This window comes from Rhea americana, unplaced genomic scaffold (genome assembly GCF_003343005.1).
Source record: "Rhea americana isolate MKP2758 unplaced genomic scaffold, rheAme1 scaffold_70, whole genome shotgun sequence".
Taxonomy (NCBI): Eukaryota; Metazoa; Chordata; class Aves; order Rheiformes; family Rheidae; genus Rhea; species Rhea americana.
In genome coordinates, this window is record NW_028186868.1 from 1423590 (window position 1) to 1438284 (window position 14695).

The window sequence follows — 14695 nt, forward strand, 5'->3', positions numbered from 1 at the left end:
ACAGATCTATCATCCTCTGCTACCTATAAAGCTAGTTTTCAAATTAGTGTATCACACATCAATTTGTTCCATTCTGTGCCAAAGAATCAGCAATTTTCCATAATTCATCATTTCTCTATACCCATCAATTTCACAATTGTTTTTCTTTAATGAAATCCTGTATTTTAGAAGACAGCTGGGTAGTAAATGATAGTAAATTTTACTTAACACGGCCTGAACTGATAGTAGAATATACCTCTCCAGATCTCACAGTGGATTTTCCACATAGGTTCAGGTTTTCTCATCTTAAGGAAAGTAAATATGTGACATTTAACTGTTGACTCTTTTCTTATTGAACAATAAAGTTACCTGGGTTTTCTGACAAAAATGCTTTATAAGAACAATAAGGAGAAATTTTATTCTCTCTCTCTCAGCTGATTTGTTTCCAAATCCATGGAAAACAATAAAAATGATTTTGGCATTATCAACTTCAAACTCACACCCATATTCAACAGTTGTTTACACTCAGAACCAAGTCACAGTGCTTTTGAGATCCGAATACAGACACATTTAAAACAAAGTTCAGGGATCTCTATGCTGTAAACAACTGAGTCAACTCTGTGAACACAGAAAAACAGGCACATTGGTATGGAACTAATTGCATCATACCTGGGCTAATTAGCTTTTACGCAGCACTGCAGCAATGCAGCTGCTCTGTCTCTGGATCTGACACTGCTCTGCAGCTAAGGCGATGACCTTAAACACTATAGTACTTTACGCTGCCTGAGCACCACCATGACCTCCAGCCATCTTCTGTGAAACAGTGCCACCGGAAGACAAAAAAATTAAGTTACTTCTGTTACGGGTCAGTGATGAATCCTGTTTTCACTCCAGTTTCAGTGAATATTGCAAAATTAAGACACGTGTGAAATTAGACTTCTCAGGAATATGACAGAGCTCCCTTGTTCTGCTTTTGGTGGTGCACTCTCACAGCCATACTATCACAGTAACTTTCTCTTCTTTGTTTTCTCCAATATACACTTGGCTAAAATCAGCTGCTGGCTGCTAGAACAGTAGCATTTCTGAATCATTGCTTGCAAGAAGGCTTCTAACTAGAAGTCTTTTTATTTGTCTAACCTGGCAGAAATGAGACAAAAATACAAGGGTATTGTGCTTCTTAGGCTTAAATACTACTGTTGATTTTCTTCTATCTGAAACATACAACAATGGCAAATTTTTAACATGGATTTGGGGCTCAAGCTTCTGCTGTACAGCACAGGGCTGAGAAAAAGAGAACCCGAAGGAGAGGAGAGATGGCTGTCAGAGGAATCATTCTTTTTATATGTTTGATTTTCCAACGGAACTTTAAAAAATCAAATTTCATCTGTCTCTTTTCTGCACTTAAGCTAAAAGAATAGCTCTGCAACTGCCAATGCCCATATAGTCTGTAGATTAGGCAGTATGCAGGATAGCAGTCACAGACATTTAGCCAGCTAGTTACATGTATTTAAAAATTAATAGTAAAACTATGGCAATGAAGCCTTGTGCAGCACTCTGCTATTAAATCTTTGCTTGGGGAATTTTTATGATATTTGGATTAAGAAAGTCCAACTGGTCTTATTAGTGGGAAACAATGTGGTTTATTGGTACTTTTTATTTCAACAACTGTATAAAAGCATCTGTTGGGCAAACCTGACTTGTCCACTTTCCCATGGGTACATGTGAACATATAAGCATTAAGACTAGTGTAGTTCCACCCTGCAAAGTAGGAACAGAAAATGCAAAAAGTGAAGAAAGAATTCTTTGCTACTGGTTTGGGACAAGAGAAAAAGGGTGTGCAAAAGGGTATCTCCATGTGCTGGGCAACGGACTGGAGAAGGAGCTGAACCCACTGATATGCACTGAATTTAAGGTGGAAGGAAAACTTTATTCCAACTGCAACTGCAGTGGGTCCAAGGCACAGGGAGGAGAACATTCCCCACTTCATAAAACATGGATTTATACGCAAATATTCTACCATATCTTCTCTAGAAGGGATAAGAAATAAATTGCTTATTTGATGTATGATAAGACCAGTATTTTGCACAGATGAGGCAGATGATAGTTGATTTATATTGTCTTGCAATAGCTTCAGACAATTAGGAGGAGGACTATTCAGAGACTTACTACATTGACAAAATTTGGTACAGCTAACAGCAATATGATTCACACTAGGATTGTCTGGCATGTAAAGCTCGTTTTAACAGATACCAATGTGACATACATAAAGCTGTCATACTTTCTCTAAAGGACAGTCACCCACATCATGTTTCAAGTGCCAAATTAATTATATTTGACATTTAATTTATAACCTAAGGTATTTTAGATTTAAGACTTGACTATGATAACAGCAGATTAGAGCAGTGTTCCATTTGACAGAAACAAATTTTCAAGTTATTTTCATTGTGTGTGGGGGGGTCTGGATGCAGATTTTTGTGTATCAAGCTCACACACAGGACACTGATACCGCTAAGCAAAGTATAGTTCTTTCTCCTCCTCCCCCACCCACGCTATGGTGAATTATTTTGCACTTTGAAGCAAGTTTCTTTCAGTCTTAATCACAAAGCTCCACCTAATGGAATGACAAGTGAACTGTGCATAGAAAAAAAATAAGGGGGACGAACACACACTGCTGAACAGTATAACCAACAGGAAACTGCTATAAAAACGCAAGCAGTTTATCTACTTCAAGTAATAAAGTCCCCTCTTCTAAGGACTTAAAAACTTCGATTTGCAAGGAAAGCCAAAAAAATTTCTATTACATTATCTTTGCTTTGACTGAAACTGGAAGCTTCCTTTTATTGTTACTGATACATATTTCAATCCTAGTATTTCAAATTGATATAATGTCTACCTTCTAGGCATCAAGGCATTTAAAAATTAGAATTATGCAAAATAACATGTAAACATAGCTGCGGATTTACTGATAGATGATTTGTCAGATTACTGAAAGTGRAATCTTTTCACTTTTATGGATTTCAAGAATCTCAATCAACTAGCCTCCAAAAAATGGAAAAATATTTAAATCACTTTACCCACTGAAAATTAAGGCATCCTGTACAACTTTGGGTGTAATCAAGCGTTCACTGAGATCACACTGAAACACAATAGGAACACCGGCATCTCAAAAGTATTGCTACAGGAAAGGAACTGGAGAATTAAACCAAGTTTGCAAGGAACAGTGTCATTTTCAGGACCACCTTTTTTATTTTTTTTTTTTTCTAATGAAGCACTTTGCAGATTTTAGTATAAAAGGCATGACAGATTTCTGTGAAAGCTGAAAAATATAGTCTTGATTTCAGAATTGCTCCCTGCTCAAAAGAAGACTCTGTGGCCACTGTTAAAACTTCTTCCTGAAACAAGGTACAGGTCTAAACGGTGCCTTGTACGAAGATGCGCCATTTCAAATCTCACATACGGTGCTGCGTGCCAAGGAGCCCGCCTGGAGGCAGAGAACCGCTCTCTCCAGTCACTCTCAGGACGTTCCCCACACACACTGTTTGTACCACGAGGAAGCGCGCCCCAGCTTTATTAAAGGAGAGCCACTGAACCACGGAACCGGCTACGACAACGACGGACCACACGCGCGGCCCAACCGCCCGCCGCCGCCGCCGCCCAACGGCTCCCCGCGCCCCTCATGGCGGCGGCACCGCCCCCCGAGCACGTCGCAGCCCAGGGGCGTGGCTCAGCCCRCGCCCCGCCCCCGCGCTTCGCGCGCCCATGCGCAGTCCGGTAAGCGGGGGTGAGGGCGGGGGCTGCCGCGCGCGGGCCTCTCTGGCGCACGCGCCTTAGCGACTCGAGGCATTTCGTCGCCCTCCTGGTCTCATAGCCCAGCGTGAATCAGCGCATGCGTCCACTGCGCCAGGATTGGCGGCGGGCTGATTGGACGGCCGGATCCTTCAGGCCAATAGCAGTGAAGGTTCTTTCGGAGGCGTGGCAGAGCTGCCTTCCAATCGGGCTGGCGGTTGTTGCGGGGTGCTGGATCCCCTTTCCTTTCCCAGGTGGGCCGTTGCGGAGATGGCCGCTGCGGCGCAGCCCGGGCTGGGGGCAGAGGAGCTGGCGCTGTTGGAGAGGTCGCTGGGCCTGCAGGAAGGGAACAAGTACGGCGTCCAGGGGGAGCGGAAGGTGAAGGGAGCGAGGAGGGGCCGGGAGCGGGYAGCGGCGTGCGCGTGGCCACCAGCCTTCTTCCCCAGCGGCTCTTTACCTCGCCGCTTCCTCCTCCCCACCTTGCCCCGGCCTGTCCCTTCCGCGTTCCCCGCGCGACGCTCGCTCCCCCCATCCGCGTGYAGTGTGTGTGTGTGAGGGGGGACGCCCCCTTCCCGCCGCGGCGCGTCCGCCTGAGCTGCGCGTCCGCCAGGGCGGCACCGGCAGCGCTTCTCCTTGAGCGGCCTCTTCTCGATGGGGATTTGCTCTTTCATCTCTTCTGCGCCCCTTCTCCTCTTTTCCTTCCGCTGACTGCGGCTGGAGGACCTCGCTCTCCGCTTGCTGATCCTGGAAGCCTGTTCCCTCTGCTTGTGCAACTAAAGATTATCCTGGCTCACTGTGCGGGTGTCGAGATAAAACATACGTGTTTTCCCGGTGCTTTCTCTTTTTTATTTTCCTGAGTTATTTTGGTATTTGTGTTGTAGKCGCATCATTCTAAAAAGATGTATTTCTGATAGTAAAGTAGTAAAGCTGCATCTCTAGTAAAGAACTCCTGATCTCAGGATACTCTGCCTTCTTCACATATATGTCTTGGCATTGTTTCCTGGCAATTGAGGCACGGGAAAAAAAAACAACAAAAAAAAAAAAAACTAATGCAAAACTGAGGATATCACAAATGTGTAGAAGCCTTTAAGTGGTTCTTTCTGAAACAGACAATAGAGAAGCTGTAGTTCTGCACTGGGCATATTCATTTGTATGTTTTCYATTTCTTCACATTATTTACTGTTTATGACTAGAGGCCTGAATATCAATATATACATTCTTTGGATGCAAGTAAGTGACCTTTTTTAAGTATTTAACAATCCAAATGCTATTTTAATGCTATGACTGTAAAGCATAACTCTAGAAAAAAATCAAGTCACTATATTTTTCTGTCCATCTGATTATGCTCAGTGGAAAAGTTGTTTGTCAATGACTTTGATTTTAGAGTAGAACTGCAAAGCAGATATTGTACTTTCAGCCTACATCTTATATTAATTAACTTTGAATGTAGACAAGTGCTTCTGCATGGTTACATTTTAAAAAGGGGGGGGGAACAGGTCTATCAATTGRTATGATAAATAACTATGCTTTTAGTCTACTGCAGCATATTAAGTCATTCATTTTAGTTCTGTCTCTGGTGACTKACTTTTCTTTCATACCCTGAAAGGTTGCTAGTATTTGTGTAATTATTGYATCTCACTTCTAAAGTTGCTTCTTAAGGCAAACCAACACATTTACGAGTAGTTGTTTGTTTATACCCCACTATATGCCAAGTCTGTGATATATTTGGCCGATTTCTTGTGGTTTTTCTCAATTCTGATGGTTTTGTGTTTTAAGCAGTACTTACAGCGTGGTCCTCATCAGTATATTATGAAGTCAGACTTGTTTTGGTGCACTGTCCAGTTTCACAGAYGTTTTATAAGTAATCTTTTATGAAGAAACTTAAACATGTATTTGATGCATGGAATTTTGGACATTAATGCAAGTGACGTCACTTCAAAATTTAATCAGTTGTTTTTTGTATGAGCAGTGGATTTCTTTGATATYCTGAAATATTGCATCTGAATTAAACATGCTTTTTTTAAATGAGTATTCTTGCAGATATGGATGATTTAAATGTCTTGAGAAAATCAGTTTAACGTACAGTAATGTCACTGTGAATCTCAAGTCTAACAAAGTCAGAGGTTTTTCTCWGTGAAATAATAAGGAAAAATGTCTTACAAAAGTGTGTTATGYTGTCCTTGCCTGATGCAGATGAAAAGATTTTACTTCTATCTTGAGTATTTGGCAATAGATYAGAAAGTGTGAATAAGCATTTCAATAAGTCCTGGCTACTCTGATATGTTCAGAGAGATTAGATGCTGCTGGCTTTACAGCCTTAGGTCAGAGTCCTGAATTCTAAAACAAATCAACAGTTAATAAGATTTCCAATAGTGTCAGAACAAACAGTACTATTTCTTGCTAATATTGGTATAGCTTTGATTATATTGAGCTAAAGGTGTATTGAACAAGAAGTGAATTGGTTCATTCAAATGTATATGTTAAGTATCTTTTTTTTTCTGTGAAAAGTAAAAGTAAACCACCTGAAAGAATTAATTAAAAAAAATTTTTTCCTTCTAATGTTACTACCCTCAATATGAATACTTCTAAATGTTGGTCTCTTTTAGAGATTATTTTGATGGGGATGGGTTATGAAGTAACTATTCTCTATGAGAACGGCTAAATTATATAGTTAAACTTTTTTTTTCTTCTCTCTCTTCTAGATCCCTGTTCTTCAAACAAACAATGGCCCTGGCCTAATAGGATTAATTACTATAGCTGCCCATTTAGTTAAACAGGCTAAGAAAGAACAACTACTTGGAAGCACTGCAGAAGAGAAAGCTGTTGTTCAGCAATGGTTAGAATACAGAGTGACTCGAGTAGATGGATGTTCTGGTAAAGAAGATACTAGAATAATTCTGAAGGTAAGGATTACTTAATCTCTTTCAGGGCCTAGTCAGTCCAAAATTGARTGGCAAGGTAATTAAGATGCTTGTGTATGTATGAACAACTGATAAAACTGAGAAGATGCTGAAGACTTGACTGTGTATTTAAGTACTGRCTTTTATAGTGCTTGCTGAGGTTTTACTTTTATTGACAATCTGAGCAAAAACTTYGGCCATACAAAGCTGAACTCTTACCCTCTTGTTATAACTGTTCAAGGTATTTTATAGTATTACAATCTTTAAACTTTTTGGAATGTGCTATTTTCTAGTCTCCTATGAGTCTTGTAAAAATGCCGTTTTTTTCCTATCTTTATAAAATCTCAGCTGTAAACAAACTATCCTGTCTTATATTTCAAGATAACTGTGTTCTGCTAGCTTTAAGAGCCACTCTTCTTGATTTGGAAATATGGAATATAAGCCAGTACTTGACACTTCATTATGGATTACAAAGTGAGTTATTGGACAGAAATGTATGTGAAATGCTAAAAGGTGAAGTCATAGAGCTACTTGGGTAAAATTGTCCTTCCCATTGAACTAATATATATGGAGAATTTAATCAACTGTATTAAGTGATAATCTTGTAGTTTGATGCCCAATCTTTCTTCAAAAGTAGCAGGTGGAAGCAGAAAAGAAAACCTCAAGGGTCATCCAGTTATTTGAGCAGCCAGATGGCAGGGAGTAGATTGAAAAAWTTATCCTATTTTCTTTCTTACTTCTTGTGACTGGTAATTAGTATTTTTGCAACCTTGTGGGAACCTAGCTTGAAGAGAAAAGCTGTTTTACGTGTGCTAAGGGCTTTTTATTGTAAATGGGTACAATACAGGAGTGGATTTTGGTCAGTTCCTAGTGTTGGGTTTTCTTGTTTGTTTGTTCTCTTCTTTTTTTTTTTAATTTTGAAAAACTCTTATGTAGAAAGTGCAAAATTATTGATGCTACTAACTAGCTTAGGTTTAGAAAAGCTTGGTGAGCTGCAAGCTTTCAGCAAGGCTGGCTATGCCTGAGGTTAGCAGAGTCTTAAGAAGTCTTCTGACTTCTGCTCAGTGTGGCTAGTCTGAGTCAACTTAAGTTGTTACAGAAAGCCCTTAAGACTTACTGAAGTAGTAAAGAGGAAAATTTAACATCTTATATAATTTAGTGAAGGAAAGTCTGGCATTTTAAAATCCAGTGGAAAAAAGCCATACTAGTAATGGGTTGTCGTTTTCAAGCTGACAGCCTCCTTGATCTGGAAGACAGGGAACAACATGCCTGACCACTGTTACAGAGGCCCTTTTTGGGCAAGCTCTGAAGAACCACTTCTCTTGCTTATATCTCAAATGATAGGAACTATCTTGATTTCATTGTATGTATGAGATGTCTTAAAATGCTTAAGCATGTGTGTGTTTACATTTGTTCTYGTTTGTAGTATCGCTAGTTTTACTCTCTAGATGTGAATGCTTTRTAAACCTTTAGAGTTGTGCTTACTSAACAGATACTCATCAAGATTCTTTATAATCTCYGTTCTTAGAGATCTTTTAAATTCAACTAATAAAATGCTGACTGTAAATTTCAGYGTAAGGTATGCTTCAAAGGTCTTCTGTTTAGGAGGCCTTCAGAGGTTCCTTCCAACCTAAATTTTTCTGATTTTTATAGAAGAGTCCAATGATATAGAACTGTTCATCACATTAGCAAATTATTAATTCATAATTTATTAGATTGTTACTAAATTCATAATCTGAATATRCTGCAAAGTTTTGCCTTGTGACTAAATAACAAAAATGAACAAAAGCCAGAGGAACCCCAACTCTACTTTAATAAAGAGAATTTCATTGCCTTTCAGTTATTCTAGCTGATGGAGTTCCAAGTCAGCTAGATACCTGTTCTGGAGGACAGATCTTCTGGACTTGTTTCAGTGTGATTTATTTAAAAACTAATAAAAACACCTTTATGGTTAATATGTAACAAATGCAAGTCTCTTATCTTGGCTTCTAACTAAAGTCTTCTGTGCTGTTRCAAACTATGAGGAGACCAGACAAGAATAAATAGCTGCCTTTTACTTACTTTTTTCACCCTCATATATATAAATGCAAAAAGCAACTTTTCTGTCTTGTTGTAACAAAAATCTATCTGTTCTGACTGATGTAAGTGATGATACCTTCCTTGTCAGCACACATCTGCATAGGTGCAAAACTGTGTTTGGTATTAAAACCAGACTTAGAAATATGATGGTTTAATGGTGATGCTAATTTCTCTTTTCAGGTTTTAGCCTTAACAGTACTGGCAGTTAGAAAAGAGTGTGCTGAAATACGAATATATAGATAAATGAAGKCTTTTCAAACAGAAGAAAACTTTCTTACTAGGAGCATTCAGTGTCACTTCTCGGAGAACCTCTACCTTTAAACCGATTCTAAAAAATACTAACAACTTAAAATTTTTCTACTTCTTTTTTCTTTAGCAGATATTGAACAGCCAGAATTGATCTTGACACAGCACTGCTGTGGAGTTGTTCTAGCATTAATAATTTCATACTATAGCAATTAAGATTTCTTTTAATTTGTTCTCTTGCCACTATGATTAATCAGAATAAGAGGCAGTCTACCATTAAAACATAGTATGCCAAAAGGGAGTATGGAGTGAAAAAAATGAGAGAGGCAAGTCTGAGACTGTAGTTTTACGATGTCTGGAATACACAGTGGCAGTCTTGGGACAGTTGCAGCCTAGACCCACAATTTGTAATAAGCTGTGCCAAAAACAGTTCAGTTGCTTCTGCTGTAAACCCTAAGCTGCCTCTATTTAACTCCTAAATGAGGTGATGTCTTGAAAAACCTCAGTAACAAATCAGTTTGTTGGTTTAAACATGAACGGCTTTCTTTTCCTAAAGTTTTAAGAAAATATGTTCTTAAATTGATCTTACTGACATGTTGACTGAAGCTATTGCTTGACCTAATAACAATCATRAAGTAGGTGGTCTGTCCCAGTCAGGATTTTTGTATTTATTCATGCCAAATACAATATTGCTCAGAACCCCCCAAAGACARTGTAGTTTTGTCTAAGTTTTGATTTGAGCTCTTATGATGGACAAAATAGCAGGATCGGTATCTCTAGACTGTTCTGTAGCACCCATGTAAGAATGAGGTTTTTCAGTAATGTGATTGCTTAATTTCTGATGCATTATGTTACTTGTTCTGTCTGACCCCCTGCCCCAGATGTGACAGTATTTTCTGTTGCCTCTGATTTAAGTGTGTGACTTCTGTTTATTAGGAAACTAAGCTGTGCAAGAAAAAAAAATACAAAATTGTTACGCTTGATATATGATAGGGTTGCTATGTTTCTAGGGAAAATTTGAGAACCTTTTTAAAGAAGAAGACTTTTAAGTATCCATGGCACCAAATATCCACACAGATGTTAATGAGTTATATCTAGAGGATTTGAACGTCTCTGCTTCATCAGTTTTAGCTATTCAGAGCTTGACTGGGGTGTGAGGGGGCAAAAGAATCTTTAGAGGCTTATTCTAAATAATCATATCTTCTATTCAAAATATAACTCTGTGCTGGAATTCATTGAAAGGTTTCCAAAGAAATGTAGAGAGTTCTAGTCTAAATTCTGGTCTCTGAAGGATAGTTAGAACAAAAAACGTGTATTACTTCAAACGTCTCATTGAAATAATTGACTGTTTTCTTTCTTACATTTCTGACTGCATTTCACAATTGCAGTTGTAAAGAACAGGAAATYAGAAATCTAAACGAGAGCTTCTATTACTGCTTAGGGTGCTTTTTTTTGAAGAACTACTGTTTCTATACCTGTGAAGCAAGCTAATCTGTACCACATCTATATAATTAATCTAGAGTTTTGCTACACTGTTAATCAACAGACTTTCAAATGGGATGTCTGCTCACATTGATGGGCTTGCCTAGCCTAGTGTTCACTTCTCTCCCTTCTCTAGCAGCAGTGGGATAGTGTGCATTCACAGGTACAGAAGACTGCATTCTGATTATTTGAACAATGCTTGTTGATTATTTTTCCTCCCTGTCCTTTGGTTAAAAAAAAAAAAAAAAAAAAAAAAACAGCAGGCTGAACGTTGTAGTCTTCCAGACCAGGTTTAGATCATAGTTTGCCTGTTACGCAGCAAAGTCTTGAATTCGAATTCAAAGTATTGTTGCAGGAAAAAAAAGGTCCATGCCCTAGAAGTGAAGTTCTGCTGTTCTTGTATCCTGTATTATCAGAGAGACTTAAGTATTTTAGTATGGTCTRCTATTTGTCGCTGCATGGTGCACTGTAAAGGCACCTAGGGTGTAAATGTGACCTTGAGAATATTACTGACTTGAAAGAATGTGGGTTTGTTTGTAAAGTATGTGTATAGAACAACCGTAGTGACTTTTTTTAGACAAAATGTCCATAGCATAATTAGCATGTGGTTAGATCATTGCAAGCTGTTGAGTCGTTTTAAGAAGCAATGTTTACTTGTCTAAGCTGTAGCARTAGCCTTGTCCCAGCTTGTGGTGATAGGAAGAGAATTCAGTCATTCTAATGGATTAATTAGCTTACAAGCAATTGGACTACATCCTCAAAAGACGGTAAGCAACAGTGTGGGGCAGCCGGAAGTGTGCTGTGGGTGGGATGTACTGAGCTGTCAGCTTAGATATGGGCCATAAATAGGACAGTAGTTCCATAGAAAAAGCAAATAGTAATCCATCAGTCACTTCATAGAGAATGTAGCATCTTCTCAGCTTTCCCTTGCTTTTTCCTCTTCATACCCAAGAATAAAAATGGAATTGTTATAGTTGTTAAATGTATATTATTACAGTAAAACTGCCATTATACCTCACATATTTGCCTGAAATTTGAGGAAGAGATTCCTGAGATTGCAAGAATAAGTTAATATATTTACATGCATACATTCCAGCGCTTTGATTTGGTTAATCTTGGAAGCTGCATGTAATCAGTTAAAGTAATGACATTCAGTACATGAAAGACAATACCATGAATGGCAGTTAATAGAACTGAATTTCCCTGATAATAGTAGTAGTTCTGATACAGTTTTGTATTCATATTTCCATTAATCTCTTCAGGACATGAGGACTACTTCAGTTCCATACCATGGTCACTTAAAGCTTCTTCTGGAAACTTTAACACAGAAACTGACAGTTTGCTGTTGGGCAGTAATGTAACCATTTTTATGGGACTCCTAACCTATTAGAGAAAATTAACTAAATGCTCCTGTTGCACATAGAGAGAAAAAAAAGTATTGTTTCTAAAWTAATTTATTCTGGTAAGCCAGAATAAATAATGGTTCACACTGTGGTGGCTTACTTTCTCTAAATTATTAGAATATTTTTTGCTGGTGAATACTTTGAGTATGCACAATTAACAAATATGCCTGTGTGCAATGTATTCAAAGAGCAAATTTGCTCTTTGAATAGTATTAACYTGTCCTGAATAACTATGCRAACTGGTGTTTCTACATAAAAATTRGTTTACTTAAAGTTTTGTAAAAACAAAACATGATGCAACTTTAACTTAGAATTTTGACAAGTGAAATAACTGTGGTGATTGTACTTCCTTAAATTAACTTTTTTAACAAACTGAGCTATAGATCTTTTTGTGTAAGCTTTTTTTTTAACCCCACATTTGCCTTTGTGTTGTGTCTGAATGAAATTCTACAGAGCTGTAGTTTGATATTTGAAGTAATCTGAGAGCTAAGCAATATGAGCAAATTAATAAACAGTCTAAAGGGAGAGAGGGGGAGTGACATAGCCAGAGGCAGATGACTTTACAGAGTTTTAACTGCACGGGGCTTAATATCCTCCCTGATTTGCTCTAATAAAAGAAATCAAAGCAGACATCAGGATGTTTAACTATTATAAACATGTAGAAGACCTGTCAAGAAGAGGTCATCAAAGAAATGGTAAAGTGGTATAATGGTGTCAGATTTACCAAATTCAAGTGCAAGGTCAGATGTCTAATAAAAATATTAACGTGCTGGGACTTCATGTATGCACTGTAGGATATCTCCATCAATTTGAGGTGTTAAGATTATGGAACAGAAARCTGCAGTACACTGGAGGTTAAATCTAGCTTTTATTTGTTAACTAATGATTAACCCCTTTCCCTGTAATAGACTTGGATTGTTTATGGTGGGATTGGGGCTAAAGTATATTTTGTTCGCTCTTGCATTTTCTGCTTTAGAGAGAGACAGGAGAGCAGTTAGGTACGTGAATGTGTAAGATGTGGAGAATAGGAGGAATCTGCTTATAGACAGCTAAAGAGGTAGAGCTAAGTGTTACCTGTGTGTGTGTTTCAGTTGATTGTTTAGGGATTTTTTTTTTTAAGACCTGAGAAGCTTAAAAGCAATGAGTCTGTCAGCCCTCTGTTTTCCTGTAGAGAGGGATCACRGATAAAGTGACATGAAAAAGAGTGCAGAAAGACAGGATCCTTCAGCACTACAGATTTGAAATATTCTGTATATAATATAACTTTACTCAGTGAATTGCCTGCTCATATTAAAATCTTTCATTTATAATCTTTCAGAGAAATGCTCTTTAATGCTGAAGCAATGCTCTTTTCACGTAGACTTGGTGTAAAAAATGAACCGATGGTATCGTTATTAAGATTTGCTAGCAGTGACTTCAACGCTAATAAAAACAGATGTTGAGTGATACCAATTGATASGTATCAAGTTTCAAGCCTTGAGCTTGAAATGCATTTCTTTTGGCTCCCACSTTGTTCTCTCTTTGTTTCTCCGGCATTTTTCATGTTTGCGGTTCGAAACCTTTTTGTTGACCAGCTGTGTTGTGTATGTGGAGTTCTGGAATGCGAGATAAGCTGCTGCTGGAAGAGCAGTTCACTCCCTTCTGTGCCTAAGGCTGTGCTTACCATATACCAAATAGTGTACATACAACACGGGTGTTTGTATGAATCATATACGCTAGTCAAAAATCCACAATTTCAGTATTTAAACAATTAAATTCTATTTCAAAGACGAATGGTACTTCAGGTTATTAGCTTGGCTCTTCTGAGATTTTTTTTTTTCATCCTTTACTGAGCTCAGAGAAATTAAAATTGTCACTTTACCTCACATGCACAGTCTTCAGAGGATGTTCCCAATTTTTTTTAACTGCCTTAATGTTTTTCTTATGACTCCCATTTAATGACTTTTTCTTTTTTAGGATCTTCACATGTATCTTGAAGATAAAGTATACCTTGCAGGAAACAGTTTTACCTTAGCAGATATTTTGATGTACTATGGACTGCATCCCATCATGGTAAGTGGTATTTGTACTACTTCTGTACCTACAGATATTCTAATTGTTGAGGTACTACATTGATCAATGACAACTGCAGAATAAAAAAAAAACAAGCACTTAAAAGCAAGTTATAGTTGAAATTCTTATAACCTATCCTTTTTAACTTTTGTGTTAATAGCTAGCTATGAGACTGTCTATTATTATCTGTAGTATTCAGAGTGCTTTAGTTTACTGTATGCAGTKTAACATAAGGTTAACAGTTGTCCTTGTGTTTTTTAGCTATCAGAACTCTATTTGTTCAAGTCTGAAACATTACTGCTTACAGACTACAGGAGAAAATAGATAAATGAAACTGAAAGAATGTGTTAGAAGCAAAAGTCTCGGACATTACTAATGTTGGAGCAATGCTACTGGTGCTGTGAGAGATGCAGTTAAATTCCTGAATGATGAATGCATGTAAAAGTGTCAGGCATTCTGAAACGGCTGTTTGCATTTAGAGATTTGATAATAAGAGCTGGTAATATAGAGTATGAAAATAAAATGGGGGCACAGTTCTTAGAAAAAAAATAAAGTTTGTACTGAGTGGTGAAGATGTTGAGATTCTTCATGTTTAACTCGGGGTGTACTATGAAGTACTTACAATGCRTTGCACCTCAGTTTGAACCAAAAAGGTAGTTTAAAAGAAAAGAAACAGAAGTTGTTGGTATTTTGGTAGCTAGCATGCAACTGTAAACGAGTCAGGCCTTCTCTAGAGCAGGTAAAATGAAGCAAAACAAACCAAAGGCA

General features: G+C 37.9%; 1 protein-coding gene across 3 annotated transcripts in view; it reads left to right on the forward strand.

Moving 5' to 3' along the window:
- Positions 1-3985: 3985 nt before the first annotated feature.
- EEF1E1 (eukaryotic translation elongation factor 1 epsilon 1) overlaps positions 3986-14695 on the forward strand; it is a 17336-nt gene continuing 6626 nt past the window's right edge. Inside the window, exons 1-4 of one of the 3 annotated variants that reach the window (XM_085321651.1) lie at positions 3986-4143; positions 6468-6668; positions 13832-13927; positions 14189-14689. In XM_085321651.1, the coding sequence (XP_085177777.1) occupies positions 4036-4143; positions 6468-6668; positions 13832-13927; positions 14189-14251 (468 nt within the window). In that variant the 5' untranslated portion in view covers positions 3986-4035 and the 3' untranslated portion in view covers positions 14252-14689. Of the gene's footprint in view, positions 4144-4815; positions 4996-6467; positions 6669-13831; positions 13928-14188; positions 14690-14695 lie in introns of those variants that run through there. The other 2 variants (XM_085321649.1, XM_085321650.1) reach the window with 2 other exon arrangements.